At 42.2% G+C, this 20,847-nt stretch overlaps 1 protein-coding gene across 7 annotated transcripts in view; it reads left to right on the forward strand.

Annotated features, from left to right (window-relative positions):
• Nucleotides 1-20,847, forward strand: part of SPATS2 (spermatogenesis associated serine rich 2) — a 169,383-nt gene that overhangs the window by 93,748 nt on the left and 54,788 nt on the right. For 2 of the 7 annotated variants that reach the window (XM_077954127.1, XM_077954128.1), the window contains one exon: nt 18,020-18,114. The exons of 4 other annotated variants lie outside the window; for them this stretch is intronic. In XM_077954127.1, coding sequence (XP_077810253.1) covers nt 18,093-18,114 — 22 coding nt within the window. In that variant the 5' untranslated portion in view covers nt 18,020-18,092. The remainder of the gene's footprint in view (nt 1-18,019; nt 18,115-20,847) is intronic. One more of the 7 variants, XM_077954129.1, reaches the window with a different exon arrangement.

The following is a 20,847-nucleotide window of genomic DNA, read 5'->3' on the forward strand; positions in this document are numbered from 1 at the left end:
AAATTTATGGAGTTGTGCACCATCACCAAAATCTTGTTTTAAAACACTTTCTGACTGGGTATGGTAGCTAAAACCTATAATCTCAGCACTTAGGGAGGCTGAGGCAGGAGAATGACTTGAAGCCAGAAGTTCGAGATCAGCCTGGACAACATAGTAAGACTCTGTCTTAACCGGGCATGGTGGCTCACGCCTGTAATCCCAGCACTTTGGGAGGCCAAGGCGGACGGATCACCTGAGTTTGGGAGTTCCAGTCTAGCCTGACCAACATGGAGAAACCCCATCTCTGCTTAAAAAAAAAAAAAAAAATTAGTTGGGTGTAGTGGCACATGCCTGTAATCCCAGCTACTCAGGAGGCTAAGGCAGGGGAATCGCTTGAACCGGGAGGTGGAGGTTGCGGTGAGCCGAGATCACCCTCCAGCCTGGGCAACAAGAGCAAAACTCCATCTCAAAAAAAAAAAAAGACTCTGTTTCTACAAAAAATAAAAAAAATAACCAATTATAGCGGCACATGCCTGTTATAGTCCCAGCTATTTGGGAGGCTGAGGTGGGAAGATTACTTGAGCCCAGGAATTTGAGGCTGCAGTGAGCTGTGATCACTACACTCTAGCTTGGGTGACAGAGCGGGACCATGTCTCTTAAGAAAACAAAAACAAAACCTTCTTTTCCTTATCCCCCAGTATTCTCTTGTTTGTGATCAATTCCTGCTCCCTACCCCAGCCACAAGCAAACATTGATCTTCTGTCACTTTATTTTTGTGTTTTCTAGAAATTTCATATACAAATATTAGTGCAATATAGTTTTTATGTCTGGCTTCTTTTCACTTAGTGTAATGTTTTTAAGATTGTTCCATATTGTTGAATGTGTCAGTAGTTTGCCCCTTTTTACTACTGAGTAGTATTGTTATAACACATTTATCCATTTACCAGTTGCTATTCATTTTGGATTGTAGTTTGTGCTGTTATAAATGATTGTCAGTTATGTACATTTGCTTACAAGTCTTTATGTGGACATATGTTTGCATTTCTTTTGTGGAGATACTTAGGAGTGGACTTCTTTAACTTTGTAAGAAACTTCAAGACTGTTTTCCAAGGTGGCGATATACAGTTTTACAATCCCACCAGCAATGTATCAGGATTTCATATTTTCCATATCCTCACCAACACTCGGTATGGTCAGTCTTTTTTTTTTATTATAGCTATCTTAATAGATGTATAATGGTATCTCATTGTGGTTTTGATTTGTACTTCCCTAATGAAATGATGTTGACCATCTTTTCATGTGATTTTTAGCCATTTATGTATTTTTTTGGTGAAATGTCTGTTCAATCTTGATCCGTTTGAAAATTTTGGAGTCTTATTATTGAATTCTGAGAGTTCTTTGTATATTCTGAATACAAGTTCTGTATCAGGTACATGCTTTGCAAGTATATTCTCCCATTCCATGGCTTGTCTTTTAATTTTCTTAATGGGCTGGGCACGGTTTCTCATGCCTGTAATCCCAGCACTTCGGGAGGCCGAGGCAGGTGGATCACTTGAGGTCAGGAGTTCAAGACCAGCTGGCCAACCTGGTGAAACCCCATCTCTACTAAAAATACAAAAATTAGCTGGGTATGGTGGCAGGCGTCTGTAATCCCAGCTACTCAGGAGGCCGAGGCAGGAGAATCACTTGAACGCGGGAGGTGGAGGTTGCAGTGAACCGAGATCCTGCTGTTGCACGCCAGCCTGGGCGACAGAGTGAGACTCCGTCTCAAAAAAAAAATTCTTAATGATGTCTTTTAAAGAGTGGAAGTTTTAAATTTTGATGAAACCCGATTTATCTTTTTTTTTTTTCCTGTCATAGATTGGGTTTTGGTATCATGTCTGAGAATTCTCTGCCTAACTCAAAGTCAGAAAGACTTTTTCCCAGTTTTATAGTTTTATCTCGTATATTTTAAAGTCTGTGATCCTGTTTGAGTTAGGTTTTTTTGTTTGTTTGTTTTGCTTTTAAATGGAGTCTCCCTCTGTTACCCAGGCTGGAGTTCAGTGACGCAATCTCAGCTCACTGCAACCTCTGCCTCCCAGGTTCAAGCAGTTCTCTGCTTCAGCCACCTGAGTAGCTGGGATTACAGGCACCCGCCACCAAGCCTGGCTAATTTTTGTATTTTTAGTAGAGACAGGGTTTCACCATCTTGGCCAGGCTGGTCTCGAACTCCTGACCTCGTGATCCGCCTGCCTCAGCCTCCCAAAGTGCTGGGATTACAGGCGTGAGCCACCACGCCCGGCTGAGTTAGTTTTTATATGAGGTGTAAGAGTCTTTGCATATGGATATCCAGTTGTTACAACATGTTTTGTTGGCGAGGCTGTCCTTTCCTCCATTGAATTGCCCTGACGCCTTTGTTGAAAATCAGTAGACCATGTGAAGATTTATTTCTGGACTCTCTTCTGTTACATTGATACATATATCTGTCTTTATGCTAGTACACTGTATTGATTAGTATGGCTTTATAGTAAATATAGTTTAATAAGTAAGGAAGATACATCCTCCAGTGATTTTTCCCTCCAGAATTTTTTGGGCTATTTTGGTTTCTTTACATTTACATATAAAATTTAGAATCAGATTATCAGTTCTTACAAGAATATCTGCTTGGAATCTGATAGAGAGTGCACTGAATCAGTAGGCCAGTTTGTGTAGAACTGTCATCTTAACACTATGGAGGCTTTCAGTCCATGAACTTACTACTATATCTCTGCATTTATTTAGATCTTAATTTCTCTCAGCAGTGGTTTACAGATTTAAATGTACAACTCTTGCATTTTTTTCTTAAGTTTATTGCTAAATAATTTATTCTTTTTTTTTTTTAATGGAGTCTCACTCTATCATCCAGGCTGGAGTGCAGCGGCACAATCTTGGCTGACTGCAGCCTCTGCCTCCCAGGTTCAGAAGATTCTCCTGCCTCAACCTCCTGATAGCTGGGACTACAGGCCCACACCACCATGCCCAGCTAATTTTTTTTTTGTGTGTGTGTGTGTATTTTTAGTAGAGACAGGGTTTCACCATGTTGGTCAGGCTGGTCTCAAACTCCTGACTTCAAGTGATCTGCCCACCTCAGCCTTCCAAAGTGCTAAGATTATAGGCGTGAGCCACCATGCCCAGCTGTATTTCCAAAGGGTAGTTTTGCTGCATATAAAAATCATCAGCTAGGTGTGGCAGCACCTGCTGAAGGTGGGCGGATTGCTTGAACCTGGGAGGCAAAGGTTGCAGTTAGCCAAGATCGCACCACTGCACTCCAGCCTGGGCGACAGAGCGAAACTCCATTTCAAAAAAAAAAAAAAAAAAAAATTTTTTTCATTGATAAATTTTTGTTTCAGTACGTAGAATATGCCATTCCACACAATATGTCATATTGTTCCCCTGTTGTAATGAGTCATTCTTCTCCTGTTGCTGTCAATGTTTTCCTTTGTTTTAGCAGTTTGGCTATGATACATCTTAGTATGGATCTCTTGGGAATTTCCTCAAATGTTGGCCATTATTTCTCCAAAAAAATATTTCTCTTTCCTCTCCTTGGGATTCTATTACACGTATATAAGTAAGCTTGATGTTTCCCTACCAGGTGACTGAGGCTCTGTTCCTTTTTTCCCAGTGTTTTTTTTTTTTTTTCCCTGCTCTTTAGATTGTTTAATTTCTGTTGATCTCTTTTCAAGTTTACTGTTCCTTCTCCTGTTTCGGATCTGCTGTTAAGTCTGTCTAGTGAATTTTTCTTCTGGTATTGTATTTTCAATTAGAATTTCCCTTCATTTCTTGCCGGGCACAGTGGCTTATGCCTATAATCCCAGCACTTTGGGAGGCCGAGGTGGGCGGATCACTTGAGATCAGGAGTTCAAGACCAGCCTGGCCAACATGGTGAAACTGTCTCTACTAAAAATACAAAAATTAGCCAGTTGTGATGGCACAAACCTGTAGTCCCTGCTACTTGGGAGGCTGAGGCAAGAGAATCACTTGAACCTGGGAGGCAGGGGTTGCAGTGAGCCAAGATTCACATCACTGCACTCCAACCTAGACAATACTCCATCTCAAAAAAAAAAAAAAAGGAATTTTCCTTCTTTTTTTTTTTTTTTTACAGTTTCCTTTTTGAGGTTCCCAATTTGTTGAGTCATTGCAATTATATTTTCCTTTAATTATTTGAAATAATTTGATATACTTTTCTGTACTTCTTTGAACATATTTATATTAGTTGTTTTGAAGTCTTAGTAAGTCCATCAACTGGACCCTCTCAAGAATCAGTTTTCTAAGGCCGGGCACTGTGGCTCACTCCTATAATCCCAGCACTTTGGGAGGCCAAGACAGGCAGATCATGAGGTCAGGAGTTCGAGACCAGCCTGAACAACATGGTGAAACTCCGTCTCTACTAAAAATACAAAAATTAACCGGGCATGGTGGTGTGCACCTGTCATCCCAGCTACTCAGGAGGCTGAGACAGGAGAATGTCTTGAATCCAGGAGGCACAGGTTACAGTGAGCCGACATCATGCCACTGCACTCCAGCCTGGGTAACAGAGTGAGACTCCGTCTCAAAAAAAAAAAAAAAAAAAATTCAATTTATATTTATTGATATTTGGGGTTTTTAATATGTATGAGTCACTCTTTCCTTCTTCCTTCATTCCCTCCCTCCCTTACTTTTTCTTTCATTTAGGTAATGTATTGTGCTAACTCTGGATTCTCATTTTATTTTCTGAGAGTATTTGAAAAAAAAATAATTTTCTGGACTTAAGAATCTTCCTCCTCCAAGTGTACAGCCAGTAATACATCTGTGCTTAAAAAAAAAAAAATCTAGTTTTTACTTTTTAGCCTGGCTTCTTGGGGTTGCCTCTGTGTCTGCAGTGCTAGTGATCAGCAAGTTATTTGGACAGAGGTTTTGCTCTGACACCTCAAGCCCGTAAGGCTTTCATCCTCTGCTGATTGATCTATGTAGGCTGAGGAGTACATTCAAAGTTCAGACCATTCTCAAGTCTGCTTTGACTTTTACTTTCCTATAGCTTCTCTTGGGTCTCCTTTATGCATTTATCTAGTTTTCTGTTTAGCTAGGGATGGTAGAGAGCTTATCTAGCTTTTCTGTGGCCTGTTCATTTACAGGATTTCCCTTTTAAATTTCCTACTTGTTTATCACTCACCCAACCAAGACCCCAACTTCAGGCTAGTAAAACTGCAAGTTTTCTGTTTATTTCCTGCTGAGTTCTTGCTTTAGCTGACAGAGCTGTGGGGTTTCAAGTCCTTTTCAAATCAAGTTAGCCCTGTTGTCAGTAAAGCTGCTGATTGTCATGGCTGGCCCAGCCCTGGTAAAGTTAACTGTTCTCGAGGAAGCTGGAGATGGGGAATGGGAGCAGCCCTACTCTAGGCAAAGAAAGACACGGACTTCACTGTTCTTACTTAAAGCTTTAGCAGTTTCCCAATAATTTGTTTTCTGCCTTTGGTTGATTTCCAGAGCCCTGAAATGGTTGCTTTACACATTTTTTTGTTTGTTTGTTTTTGAGACAGGGTCTCTGTCACCCAGGCTGGAGTGCAGTGGCGGCACGATCATGGTTCACTGCAACCTCTGCCTCCCAGGCTCAGATGATCCTCCCACCTCAGCCTCCCGAGTAGCGGGGACCACAGGTGTGAGCCGCCATCCCCAGCTAATTTTTAAAAAATTTTTTGTAGAGACTGGGGTGTTGCCATATTGCCCATTTTGGTCCTGAACTCCTAGGCTTAAGTAATCCACCAGCCTTGGCCTCCCAAAATGTTGGGATTATAGACTTGAGCCACTGTGCCTGCCCTCGTTTTATGCTTGTGTTTTAAGGAGAGGACTTGCCTACCTCTTTACACGACCATAATCCTCAAGCTTCATTTTATTGTAGATTACAAAATCATTGGTTTTCAAAGCATTAGAAATTAAAACAACAAAATAACAGCTAGTTCTTTACCCTAGATAGTTTGAATAACACTGAGTTAAATAATGGCAATAGTGGACAGGTCTTTAGACTGTAAATGGCCTGCTTGTTCATATGGCTTACTAGTTAATTAAGTAAAAAATATTTTGCCAAAAATCTCCTGTGGGCCTTATCCTTGGGTTATATATACTGTTTGTCAAGCAACCAGATGTCAAAAATCATGAGATAAATACAAGAAACTTTGAAAAGAACCCACGGCAAATACTTGAGAACCTGTTATATTTATGATATTAATTTATAGGAGGATAGATACGCATAACTTTTTTGTTGTCTTGCACTGTCGCCCAGGCTGGAGTGCAGTGGCGCGATCTCAACTCACTGCAAGCCCCGCCTCCCAGGTTCACACCATTCTCCTGCCTCAGCCTCCCGAGTAGCTGGGACTACAGGTACCCACCACTACGCCCAGCTAATTTTTTGTATTTTTAGTAGAGACAGGGTTTCACCATGTTAGCCAGGATGGTCTCGATCTCCTGACCTCGTGATCCATCCACCTCGGCCTCCCAAAGTGCTGGGATTACAGGCGTGAGCCACCGCGCCCGTCCCAGATATGTATAACTTTTTATATTTTCCTTACTGATCTCTGAGTCTAGCACTGATTAGAAGAAAGCAGATTTGGGGGGTAATCCAAGGTTGGAAGTGGGCTTGTTTGTGATTCCCACAGATTGCTGATGCACTTTACATTGTTCCTAATTTCCTCTGAAGACAGCCTCTAGAGATTAGAGAAGGATGAGATCAAGCCATTATAACTTTTTTTATATTTTTGGGAGTCCTGATTTTGTCAGATGATATTTTTCTCCCATATCTGACTATGTATCAGAATCATCCTGAACATTTAAAACATCTTTTTGCGTCTCTTTCTCTGGGGATGGTATACTAGACTCTTTTTAACAGTCAAGATTGCTAGTATTGTTCTAGACACAAAATCGTATTTGCCCATCAATGTCTAATTATATTTATCAAGTTACAGTGCAAGTAGTTTACTTTGTCAACTTCATCTGGCATTTTTAGTTACCTCTCCTCTTTTGTCCCTTGCCAGACTCTTCAGCTACAAAACACTTCCACACTTGGTATTTAAACCTCTGAAATAATGAAATAGCTGATTTGAGTTTCATAGTTGATCATGTAACAATGTCCTGTATTACTGTGCTATTGCTTAATTCTTTCTCTACTTTTTGTCGATTATAGAGCTACTTAAATATTTCCCTCCTTTCCCCCCCGCTTCCTCTTCCTATTTAAAAATCTTTGGGGGTAAAAAGAAATGTCCATTTGGTTTTCCCCCTTTTTAATCATAATTAGGGTGAATCCTTATGTGTTGCATGATATCTTTCCTTCATTCACTTCATAATGGCATAGATGCTATTGAGATCTCACCTTGAAAGTAAATGACTTCTGGCTGGGCGTGGTGGCTCACGCCTGTAATCTCAGCACTTTGGGAGGCCGAGGCGGGAAGATCACCTGAGGTCAGGAGTTTGATACCAGCCTGGCTAACATGGTGAAACTCTGTCTCTACTAAAAATACAAAAAAAATTAGCCGGGTGTGGTGGTGTGTGCCTGTAATCCCAGCTACTTGGGAGGCTGAGCAGGAGAATCTCTTGAACCTGGGAGGCAGAGGTTGCAGTGAGCCGAGATGGCGCCACTGTACTCTAGCCTGGGCAACAACAGTGAAAACTCCGTGTCAAAAAAACAAAAAAAAAAAGTAAATGACTTACGATTAGAATTTTCTTTTTTCTTTTCTTTTTTTTTTTTTTTTTGAGACGGAGTCTCACTCTGTCACCCAGGCTGGAATGCAGTGGCGCCATCTTGGCTCACTGCAAGCTCCGCCTCCCAGGTTCACACCATTCTCCTGCCTCAGCCTCTCGAGTAGCTGGGACTACAGGCACCCGCTACCATGCCCGGCTAATTTTTTAATATTTTTTTAGTAGAGACGGGAGTTCACCATGTTAGCCAGAATGGTCTCGATCTCCTGACCTCGTGATCTGCTCACCTCAGCCCCCAAAGTGCTGGGATTGCAGGCGTGAGCCACCATATCCAGCCTCTTCCTCTCCCCTCCCCTCCCTTCCCCTCCCCTCCCCTCTCCTCTCTTCTTTTTCTCTCTCCTGTCTTCTCCTCCTTTTTCTTCTCTTCTCTCTTTTTTCTTTCTTTTTTCTCTTTCATTCTTTTCTCTTTCTTTCCTTTTCTTTTTCTTTTTTTCTTTCCTTTTTTTTTTTTTTCCAAAATGGAGTCTTGCTCTGTTGCCCAGGCTGGAGTGCAGTGGCACGATCTTGGCTCACTGCAACCTCCACCTCCCAGGTTCAAGCAATTCTCCTGCCTAAACCTCCTGAGTAGCTAGGATTACAGGTGCCCACCACCATGCCTGGCTAATTTTTGTATTTTTAGTAGAGACAGGGTTTCACCATGTTGGCCAGACTGGTCTCGAACTCCTGACCTCAGGCAATCTACCTGCCTCGACCTCCCAAAGTGCTGGGGTTACCGGCGTGAACCACCACGCTGGCCTTTTTTTTTTTTTTTTTTTGAGAGAGTCTCCCTCTGTCACCAAGGCTGGAGTGCAGTGGTGTGATCTGTGCATACTGCAACCTCTGCCTCTGGGGCTCAGGCCATTCTCCCACCTCACCCCCTCAAGTAGCTGGGACTACAGACACGCGTCATCGTGCCTGGCTAATTTTTCTATTTTTTGTGGAGACGGGGTTTCACCATGTTGCCCAGGCTGGCCTCGAACTCCTTGGCTTACGTGATCCACCTGCCTCGGCCTCCCAACGTGCTGGGATTACAGGTGTGAACCACCACACCATGTCTAGAATTTTTTTTCTTGCTATGTAATTTTGCTGAGCTATAGAACTTTTGAGAACTTTAGTAATGTGGTATAATTATTTTTAATAGATGTGTTTGAAAGTAACCATAAGTCCACTTCTTTCTTCTTTTGTAAGTTCTATAAACATTTGATTTACCTGAAGGGGTACTTAATAATAAAAATCTTTACAAAGTAAAATAAGGCTGGTTACAGTGGCTTACACCTGTAATCTGAGCACCTCTGGGAGGCTGAGGCCAGAGTATGTATCACTTGAGATTAGGAGTTTGAGACTAGCCTGAGCAACATAGTGAGACCCCATCTCTACAAATAAATAAAATAAATTAGCAGCCAGGCATGGTGGTTCACGCCTGTCATCCCAGCACTTTGGAAGACCGAGGCAGGCAGATCACTTGAGGTCAGGAGTTTGAGACCAGCCTGGCCAACGTGGTGAAACCCTGTCTCTACCAAAAATTACAAAAATTAGCTGGGTGTGGTGGCAGGCACCTATAATCCCAGCTCCTTGAGAGGCTGAGGCAGGAGAATCACTTGAACCCGGGAGGTGGAGGTTGCAGTGAGCCGAAATTTCACCACTGCGTTCTATCCTGGGCAACAGAGTGAGACTCTGTCTCAAAAAAGAAAAAAAGAAAAAAAATAGCCAGGCATGGTGGTGTGTGCCTGTACTCCCAGATATTTGGGAGGTTGAGGCAGGAGAATCACTCAGGCCTGGGAGTTTGAGGCCACAGTGAGCTGTGATCCTGCCACTGCACTACGGGCTGGGTGACAGAGCAAGACCCTGTCTCTAACAAAAAAAAAAAAAAAGGCAGAAAAAACAAAGTAAAATAAAACTTTTCATAGCTAAGAAATACGGGCCAGGTACAGTGGCTCACATCTGTAATTCCAGCACTTTAGGAAGCTGAGGCGGGCGGATCACTTGAGGTCAGGAGTTCAAGACCAGTCCAGCCAACATGGTGAAACCCCATCTCTACTAAAAACACAAATTAGCTGAGCGTGGTGCTGTATGCCTGTAATCCCAGCTACTTGGGAGACTGAGGCAGGAGAATTGCTTGAACCCAGGAAGCAGAGGTTGCAGTGAGCTAAGGTCATGCCACTGCACTCCAGCTTGGGCAAGAGTGAGATTCTGTCTCCAAAAAAAAAAAAAGAAAAGACAAAAGGAAAAAACATGGCAATGCAACTTTCTCTCCCTGAAAAATGTTTGATTTTTCATTCATCTCATTCAAAAAGGTTGAACTGTACTTTTTTGACAACTCAAAGACAAGATTTTATTCTGGCTACTCAAGTTGTTTCTCTTTTTTTTTTTTTTTTTTTTGGAGATGGAGTTTCACTTTTGTTGCCCATGTTGGAGTGTAATGGCGCAGTCTTGGCTCACTGCAACCTCCACCTCCCAGGTTCAAGCGATTCTCCTGTCTCAGCCTCCCAAGTAGCTGGGATTACAGGCATCTACCACCATGCCCGGCTAATTTTTGTATTTTTAGTAGAGACGGGGTTTCATCATGTTGGCCAGGCTGGTCTTGAACTCCTGACCTCAGGAGATCCTCCCGCCTCAGCCTCCCAAAGTGCTGGAATTACAGGCATGAGCCACCACGCCTGACCCCGTTTCTCATTTTTAGGAGTAATTTTTTTTTTTTTTTTTTTTTTTTTTTTTGAGACGGAGTCTCGCTCTGTCCCCCAGGCTGGAGTGCAGTGGCCGGATCTCAGCTCACTGCAAGCTCCACCTCCCGGGTTCACGCCATTCTCCTGCCTCAGCCTCCCGAGTAGCTGGGACTACAGGCGCCCGCCACCGCTCCCGGCTAATTTTTGTATTTTTTTAGTAGAGACGGGGTTTCACGTGTTAGCCAGGATGGTCTCAATCTCCTGACCTCGTGATCCACCCACCTCGGCCTCCCAAAGTGCTGGGATTACAGGCTTGAGCCACCGCGCCCGGCCGAGTAATTTTTTTCTATGTGAAATAGACTGGTTTTATTGATAGTGCTAGAGATGTTTTTGAGCCTTTTATTCACTTCCACCTGAAGTATTTACATTATTTATATACCATTTTAAGTCTATTATTTTCTCTAAAAGTTAAATTCCAAACTAAGTTGTAAATTTTATGTGTGGTTTTGGTACAAATTAAAACAATAATAGAGATCAGGGAAAGAAAAATATAACTTAGGAGCAGCTCACCAGCTGGTAAATCAACTGCATTTGCTTTTCGTGTACCTTCTAGTTCTTATCTGTTAGCAAGACTTCTTAAATTCTGCTTAGTGATAATCATGCCATAAGATCATCTCCTTCAGTTACCTTTTTTTGAGTGTGTCCCACCTAGTACAGTTAGTTGTATATAATCTTCTTGAGGAGCAATCGGAAGAGACTTGCGACATACCATCATTAGCCTGTTAGCCTTGTTCCAGTGTTTTGTTGCTTACCCATCAAAACTTTAAACTTACATTCAGCATATTTGTTTCTGCCTTAATTTAAGCTCATACTTCTTTTGTAGCTTCAGGGGAATAAAGAACAATTGTTTGACATCCTCTTTTTAAAAAACTTTGAGGGTAAATAAGAAAGGCAATGTGAACATGAGTAGTGGTATAAAACACTGTTAGAACCAGACAAACTCAATTTTTAAATTCCATCTCTGTCACTAGCTATGTAGGCTGTCCTAGCAAGCTAGGAAATCTCTTTACTGCTCTAGGTCTCCTCTTCCTTTCCTGTAAAATGGCAAGATCACAGAAGACTTGTGTGTAGGAATATCAAGAGCATTAACTGAGATAATTCATGTAGAGCTGCTTCACAGTGTCTAGCAGAATGAAGCACTCATTAGTGCCAGCTGCTGTTATGGTGGTCTGTTTAGCCTTTTTCAACTTGAGACCATTTATAATTCCTGTAACTCAGTAGTTCTCACCTGTTAGCCCCAATGTTCCCTTTTTATTTTTATTTTTTTTATTATTATCTTTTGAGACAGAGCCTTGCTCTATCAACCAGGCTGGAGGGCAGTGGCACAGTCAGCTCACTGCAGCCTCAAACATTTGAGCTCAAGTGATCATCCTGCCCTTAACCTCTTGAGTAGCTGAGACCATAGGATAGCACCTGGCTACTTTTTTTAAAAATTGTGTTGTAGAGACAGGATCTCACTGTGTTGCCTAAGCGGGTCTCAAGTTTTAGGTTTCAAGTGCTCTTCCTGGCTTGGCCTCCCAGAGTGCTTGGATTACAGGTGCGAGCCACTGTGCCTGGCCAAAATTTGTATTTTAAACATTTTTAAGTGTATGGCTCAGTGGCATTAGTACATTCCCATTGTTGTACAACCATTACTGCCATTCATGTCCAGAACTCTTTTCATATTATAAAACTGAAACTCTATACCCATTAAACAGTAACTTACCATTCCCTCCCAGTTGTTGGCAACCACCATTCTACCTACTGTCTTTGTGAATTTGACTACTCTAGGTAACACATATTTAAGTGAGATTAGACTGGGTGCAGTGGCTCACACCTGTAATCCCAGTACTTTGGGAGGGTAATTTGAGCCCAGGAGTTTGAAACCAGCCTGGGCAACACAGTGAGATCCCATCTCTACAAAAAAAATTTTAAAATTACCCAGGGCATGGTGGGGTGTGCCTTTAGTCCACGCTTCTTGGGAGGTGGGAGGATCACTTAAACCCAGGAGGTTGAGTCTGTAGTGAGCCAAGTTTGCGCCAATGCACTCCAGCCTGGGCGACAGAGCAAGACTCTCTGTCTCAAAACCGCCCCCCCCCAAACAAAAATTTATTATTGAAAAGTTTAAAATTATAAAAAGTAGAAGAGTATGAGGAACTCCTATATACCTGTAACTCAGGTTCAATAATTAGCTACATATGACCTTTTTTTTTTTGTCTGTGTTTCCACCCACCTCTGATGGTTTATTTCGAAGCAACTTTCTCCCACTATCTTAAGGAAAGACTTTTAAAATAAAACATAAAAATGTACTAACCAGAATTGAAAAGAATTAATGTCAGTACATTATTACATATAGAATTAAGAACACCTGTTCATCAAAAGGCACAATTAAGAGAATGAAAAGGCAAGTTACAGAATGGGAGAAGAAACTTGGATTATATTTAACAGATAGAGAAATACAACAAATCAATAAGAAACAGACAACTCCCCTTTCCAGAAACTGGGCAAGAATAGGCATGTCAGGAAAGAGAATATCCAAATGGCTAATAATGTATATAGGCACTCAGTCTCTTTAGAAGTAAGTGAAATGCAAATTGAAACCCTAATGAGATAACTATAATACTGATCTCATACCAGAATCACTAAAATTGAAAAGAATAACAGCGCCAGGCGTGGTGTCTCACGGCTTTAATCCCAGCACTTTGGGAGGCTGAGGTGGTCAGATCCTTTGAGCTCAGGAGTTTGAGACCAGCCTGAGCAACACGGCGAAACCCCGTCTCTACGAAAAGTAAAAAATTAGCCAGGCATGGTGGCGTATGCCTGTAATCCCACTGTAATCTCAGCTACTGAGGAGGCTTAGGCTGGAGGATTGCTTGAGCCCGGGTAGTTGAGGCAGTGAGCCGTGACACTGCACACAGCCTGGGCGACAGAGTGAGACCCTGTCTCAAAAAAAAAAAAAAATAATAATAATAATGAAAGCAAAGAGTTTATGGGGAACAATAGAAACTTGGTGGGGCATGGTGGCTTACGCGTATAATCCCAGCACTTTGGAAGGCCGAGACAGGCAAATCACCTGAGTTCAGGAGTTTGAAACCAGTCTAGCCATCATGGCAAAAAACTCGTCTCTACTGAAAATACAAAAATTATCTGGGCGTAGTAACACACGCTTGTAATCCCAGCTTCTCAGGAGGCTGAGACAGTAGAATCACTTGAGCCCAGGAGGTGGAGGTTGCAGTGAACCGAGATCACACCACTGTACTCCATCCAGCCTGAGCAACAGAGCAAGACTGTCTCACACACACATACACACACACAAAAATCTCAAATACTGCTAGGGAGAATCTAAATTGGTACAGCGTCTTTGAAAAACTGTTTGACAGTATATACTGAAGTTGAAGCTACACATATCATATTTAGTTCTATTTTTGTATATATTCAACAGAAGTGCATTCCTAGGTACACCATAACACTTGTACAAGAATATTGAAAACAGCATTGTTTGTATTGTCCCAAAACTGGAAGCAACCCGGTTGCCCATCACTAGCAGAATAGATAAGTAAATAATGGCATAGTCATACTGTGAAATATTATTCAGAGATGAAAATGAATAAACTGCGTTTACTTGTAAGAACCTAATATGAGTCTTATAACATGACGTTGAGCAAAAATCCAAATGCACACCAAAAATAAAATGCATACAGGGTTATTCCTTTTATAGATAATGGTAAGACTAAACCATAATATTTAGGGATGTATGCTTAAGTGGTATGAATTATAAAGAAAGGAAGTGGAAGTCCAGAGAGCGATTACCTTTCGTGAGTGGGAGATGGAGAGGGGGCATGATGAAGACTTCTAAGTACTAGCAGTGTTTTATTTCTTCACCTGGGTAGTAGTACTTGGGTATTTGCTTTGTGATAAATTATCAGACCATAATCCTTTATGTATTTGCACCATACATGTGTTGTATATCAGCATAACTTTTAAGAGGACATTTCATTTGCCCAGAACAGGCTTAAACAAGCGTGTTACTTAAGTAGAGTGTCTCTTATCTTCACAGGTTTAACACTTAAAGCTGCCTTGTGATAATTTTAACAATTATTTGGAGACAGGAATATTTATGATTGAAGTTGATTATTGACTTCTAAGTCAGTTTAAGAAAAAAGAATCTGACAGGTTTAATTATCATTCACATGAAGGTTAATGAGTGAAGAGTGACAGATTTTGCAGTGCTGTAGTGTTATGAGAAAGGTCGTGGTTTAGTTGGAGACAGAAGCATGCGACTAGGATTGACCTATTCATTTCTGTACTTTGAAGCAAGGTAGATGGGTGGAGAGGGAAAGCATTCACTATTTTACAGTTCCAGAAGGAACATCCAAAGCAAAGTCTTTTATAACAACAAACAACTTCTCTCAGATCTAAACTGGAATTAGTACTATTACGTATGAAATGAAACACAGAGTTAAAATAAGAAATCATTTCCCATTCCTCACTGTCCAGATTCTTACTAGCTATTCTGTACTGATCTTAGTTAACTGGAAGTTTGAGTTTTAATACCTGGTTGTCCATCACTGGCAGAATAGATAAATAAATAATGTCATAATCATACAATGAAATATTATTCAGTGATTGTGTTAGTCCATTTGTTTTCCTGCTGCTGATAAAGACATAACCGAAACTGGGCAATTTACAAAAGAAAGAGGTTTATTGGATTTACAGTGCCATGTGATTGGGGAGGCCTCGCAATCATGGCGGAAGGCAAGGAGGAGCAAGTCACATCTTATGTGTATCTCTTTTTGCAGCAGGCAATGAGAGAGTTTTTGCAGAGAAACTCCCGTTTTTGAAATCATCAGATCTCATGAGACCCATTCACTATCACAAGAGCAGCATGGGAAAGACCCGCCCCCGTGATCCAGTCATCTCCCACTGGCTGTCTCCCACAGCACGTGGGAATTATGGGAGCTACAAGATGAGATTTGGGTGGGGATGCAGAGTCAAACCGTATGAAAATGAATAAACTGCCTTTACTTCAAGAACATAACATGAGTCTTACAACATGATGTTGAGCAAAAATCTGAATGCATGCCAAAAATAAAATGCAGGGTTATTCCTTTATAGATAAAGGTAAAACTAAACCATAATATTTAGGGATATATGCTTAAGTTGTATGAATTATAACGAAAGGAAGCATTAAAGATACTTTAATTTTTTGACTTACATAATTGAATTTCTTTGAGTATTCTTGTTGCTACAAAAAAAAATTACAACTGAATTTCTTTACTGGTATACTGGTAGAATTCTTGTTGTTGTTGTTGTTGTTCTTGCTCTGTAGCCCAGGCTGGAGTGCCGTGGCGCAATCTCGGCTCACTGCAACCTCCACCTCCCTGGTTCAAGCAATTCCTCTGCCTCAGCCTCCCAAGTAGCTGGGATTACAGGTGCATGTCACCAAACCTGGCTAGTTTTTTTTTGTATTTTTAGTAGAGACGGGGTTTCACCATTTTGGCTACACGAGTCTCGAGCTGCTGACCTCAGGCAATCCACCCGCCTTGGCCTCCCAAAGTGCTGGGATTACAGATGTGAGCCACCACGCCCGGCCTGGTAGACTTCTTAAGAATCTGAAAGAGAGGAAGAGGAAGGAATTTTTTAAAAATTGCATTTCATTTCATATGTAGGAAAACGAATTCCAGACTAATGAGAGATGTCCTGGAGACCGAAGAGTGGGCATTAAAGTCAATATCATTGCCTCCTGGCTGTTCTCTAGAGTATAGTACTAATGATACGGAAGTCAGGGAGGGAAGTTCTGGGAAGGGAAGGGCCGTGGTCCCATTGAATGATATTGAAGGGCGGAAGGGCGTGGTCCATGGCTAGGGCTCCATCCCAGGCCTAGGACCTAGGTGAGGATAGGCATTTTTGTTTTCCTGGCCAAATGTTGCATTTCCCAAGACCACCCTGGCCTGCCACGCCCCCATCCTGTGCCTATAAAAAATCAGAGACCCTAGCAGGAAGACACACAGGTGGCTGGACCTGGAGAGGAGCATATCAGGGGAGGAACACATAGGCTGCTGTAGGTAGAGAGGAATGCATCGACAGCCACCAGCACGCCAGCAGGTCACCGACTGGCAGAATGACGTGGAATTTGGCTGGGGCAGTAGGAGGAGAGCCTGGGCCACCTAGTGGCCTAACTCCAGGGAAAAACCATCTCCCTTCTGGCTCCCCCATCTGCTGAGAGCTACTTCCACTGAATAAAACCTTGCACTTATTCTCCAAGCCTATGTGTAATCTGATTCTTCTGGTACAACAAGGCAAGAAACCCCAGGATACAGAAATCCCTCTGTCCTTGTGATAAGACGGGTCTAATTGACACAACATGGGCCACCAGGTCGCTAAACCAAAAGAGCATCCTGTAACACACACCCACTGGGGCTTCAGCTGTAAACTTTCACCCCTAGACACTGCCCGTCCGTATGCTTCCCTAGAGGTTTGAGCAGCAGGGCACTAAAGAAGTGAGCCACACCCCCATTGCACGCCCTGCAATGGGGGGCAAGGGAACTGTTGCACTAAGGTTTGTGAAAGGTGGACTGACTTGGAGGAATTGACAGGAATCAGAACAAACCTTTTAAACAGTGAGACCCTCAATAGTTCTTGGAACTTAGCTGGGTGCAGTGGCTCATGCCTGTAATCCCAGCACTTTGGGAGGTCGAGGCAGGCAGATCGCCTGAGGTCAAGAGTTCAAAACCAGCTTGCCCAACATGATGAAACCTCGTTTCTACTAAAAACACAAAATTAGCCAGGCATGATGGCACATGCCTGTCATCCCAGCTACTTGGGAGGGTGAAGCAGGAGAATCATTTGAACGTGGGAGGCGGAGATTGCAGTGAGCCAAGATCACCATTGCACTCCAGCCTGGGCAACAAGAGTGAAACTCCTCTAAAAAATAAAATAAAAGGCCGGGCGCGGTGGCTCAAGCCTGTAATCCCAGCACTTTGGGAGGCCGAGACGGGCGGATCACGAGGTCAGGAGTTCGAGACCATCCTGGCTAACACGGTGAAACCCCGTCTCTACTAAAAAATACAAAAAACTAGCCGGGCGAGGTGGCGGGCGCCTGTAGTCCCGGCTACTCGGGAGGCTGAGGCAGGAGAATGGCGTAAAAACCCGGGAGGCAGAGCTTGCAGTGAGCTGAGATCCGGCCACTGCACTCCAGCCTGGGCGACACAGCGAGACTCCGTCTCAAAAAAAAAAAAAAAATAATAAAATAAAATAAATAATAATAATAATAATTCTTGGAATTTAACAATTAAAAGCTTATTCTGTTGCCCTGAAAACTCAGGAAATCTGTGAGGGAGAGTAAGGTAGGATTTAATTGCTTGTCTACCTCCTTCCCATAAAAACCCTGATGTTTCCATCAAGCTCTACCTGGAAAAGTCAGAACTCATTCTAGAAGTTTGTAAACTTCCTGGTTTAAGTGCTTTGTCTCATAAGAAGAGGCACAGCATCCTTCAGAATATAGTTGAAATGGCACCCAAAGGAGCAAAGTAAGGAAAAAATTTCATCAGCTGTTGAGACTATAGACAAATGAAAGCAGAAATAACAGGAAGATAAAAGGCTGCTTTCTTGCATTGCAGCAGATTGACTGGTAATTGGACAAGCGTGGATTTCTTCTGAACCTGTGAGTTGCAGTAGTCACCTGATAGAAGAATGATTGATGAACCGTCAGTTGGTATGCTTACAACCTACTGAGAGGATATGTGTAGTCTGGCCATTGGCAACAAAGATGGCGTTATTCTTAAATAAGTTATAAAGAATAAGATATGTATAAAAGTGTTAGCATTTCAAAAGGCTACAATAACACACTATGGTAGTATTAATTAAAGCAGACTAGAAGTCCTACAAAATGGCATTTTAACATATTTTTCTAAATTTCCCTGATTTGCTCTGATTTGGTTCCCTTCCAAACTTGATTCCCTATTATTTACTCATTCTCTTTTTCATAAATATTTTATTTCCTACCAAAACTGCCAAGACCAACTCGGTCGGGGAGACCCTAACCCAGCAGTGCTAGAGGAATTAAAGACACACACACAGAAATATAGAGGTGTGAAATGGGAAATCAGGGGTATCACAGTCTTCAGAGCTGAGAGCCTGAACAGAGGTTTACCCACGTATTTATTAACAGCAAGCCAGTCATTAGCATTGTTTCTGTAGATATTAGATTAACTAGAAGTATCCCTTATGGGAAACGAAGGGATGGGCCGAAATCAAGGGATGGGTTGGGCTAGTTATCTGCAGCAGGAGCATGTCCTTAAGGCACAGATTGCCCATGCTATTGTTTGTGGTTTAAGAACGCCTTTAAACGGTTTTCCGCCCTGGGCGGGCCAGGTGTTCCTTGCCCTCATTCCCGTAACCCACAACCTTCCAGCGTGGGCGTTATGGCCATCGTGAACATGTCACAGTGCTGCAGAGATTTTGTTTATGGCCAGATATTTTTTGGGGGGAGGGGCCTGTTCCCAACGTGTCCCCCTTTGATTTTTAAAGGGATAAAAAGCAAAGGCAGCTTTGTCATGGTGAGCTACTTCTCGCAGGAGTCAGGATCTGCATCTGCAGACTATACAAAGACAACACACATTAAAAGCACAATCATCATTGAAATGAGAGCTTACAAGTGTTTTTATCTATTTTAATGGGTTACTAGCTACTAATCTGTCTGCAGCTCCTTTAAGCACTCCAGTTCCTGGCATTAAGGTCAGGTGTGCCTGGGATGTTTTAAATATTTGTTTTTTTAATTTTGCAATATCCAAAAACAAAGTTTGCAGAGTGTCCTTCTAGATGCTTTTTTATTCTTTCCCAAATTTTGATATTATTAAGAGCTATTAATAGTTTCCACAAATCCTTATGTTTAGCTCCTACAATGGGCCATATCATTTGAGGTTGAAGTGCCACTATACCACCATGGTTCCAGATAATAGGAACTTTTGCCATACTTCTTATCATTTCTACCATCTTATCGTTTTGTTCAGACCATCTGAACACAGTGTGGCCATGGCATGCAGACTGAGAGGTGCAATCAAGCTAAATATCCCCTTAGAGGACCAATTAATAATGATTCCATAGGAATCGTGCAGCATGATTTTTTGGGCCTGTTCTGCAATGCAATCTTCCTAAACAAGTATGTTCATTTTTTCTAACTGCGTCCAATCCTGTTTACAAATAGGTTTTTGAGGGTGGTATGCCTCAATTATTGGAGCAGATTTATTATGGTAAATACTGAGATCAGAAAGCATGTGTAACTGTGTCGTAGAGTGATTACATCCAGGCATTATTGCCAGCCAAGATTGATAAATATGCCCAATAGGTATAATTGTTCTCTGTGTCAGCCCTTGTTGAAGGAATACTCACGGCAATGGTGATCACCGCTATCATAGCTACCATTAAATTACTCATTGTGACTGGTTGTGCCGCTTTCCTCAGGTTTTCTTTCACCATCTGTGACAGCTTCTTGATCTGTCCTCAGGTGGGTGGCTGTGTTCAACAGGTGTTGCTTGTGACAGCTGGGGGGGTCCTCAGCATCAGTCTTGACATGGCTGCAACTGGGGGGTCCTCGGGATCCTCCTGGAATCTCTTTCTCAGCATCTGGCTCATGATAAGGTTTCAAATATCTTGATGGTATCCAAATCAGCTGTTCATTTTGACCTGGAGAAACACAAGCATAACCTCTACCCCAAGTTGTTATTTTATCAATTTCCCAACTTTTTGTTATCCGATCTCTCCATCAAACCAGTTGTTCTGTGTCTGTCTTTGCAGCTGGTATCTGTAGATGCTCTTCAGCTGCTGATAACATCTGGCCTTTGGGCAGGCTCAAAAAATTTAAAGTTAATAATGCTAGATTCAACTGTTTATGGGCTGTCCCATAATCCCTGTTTCTCCCCCTTTTTTGTTTTTGTTATCAGTTGTTCATCTGTGTGAAATCGTAACTGAGCATTTTCAATTAACTGTGTGGAATGAACCATGTATGAAGAATCAGAAATCACATTAATAGGCATATCAAAAACAGTCAGTACTTCAATTACAGCTACAATCTTCGCTTTTTGTAGGGCGTCTGGAAAACTTTACTTTTCAATCCAGAATAAGAAGCTTTTTATAAAAGCTTGCTGTATTTGTGCTTTCGTGAGAGGGATAATAATTTTTCCAGGATCATATCTATGTAATTTGACGATCCGAGTTCTCCCAATTCCTATCACAGTAGAAATTTGATCTAAATAAGGAGTTAGAGGCCGGGCGCGGTGGCTCAAGCCTGTAATCCCAGCACTTTGGGAGGCCGAGACGGGCGGATCACGAGGTCAGGAGATCGAGACCATCCTGGCTAACACGGTGAAACCCCGTCTCTACTAAAAAATACGAAAAAACTAGCCGGGCAAGGTGGCGGGCGCCTGTAGTCCCAGCTACTCGGGAGGCT

Source organism: Macaca mulatta, chromosome 11 (assembly GCF_049350105.2).
Source record: "Macaca mulatta isolate MMU2019108-1 chromosome 11, T2T-MMU8v2.0, whole genome shotgun sequence".
Classification (NCBI taxonomy): domain Eukaryota; kingdom Metazoa; phylum Chordata; class Mammalia; order Primates; family Cercopithecidae; genus Macaca; species Macaca mulatta.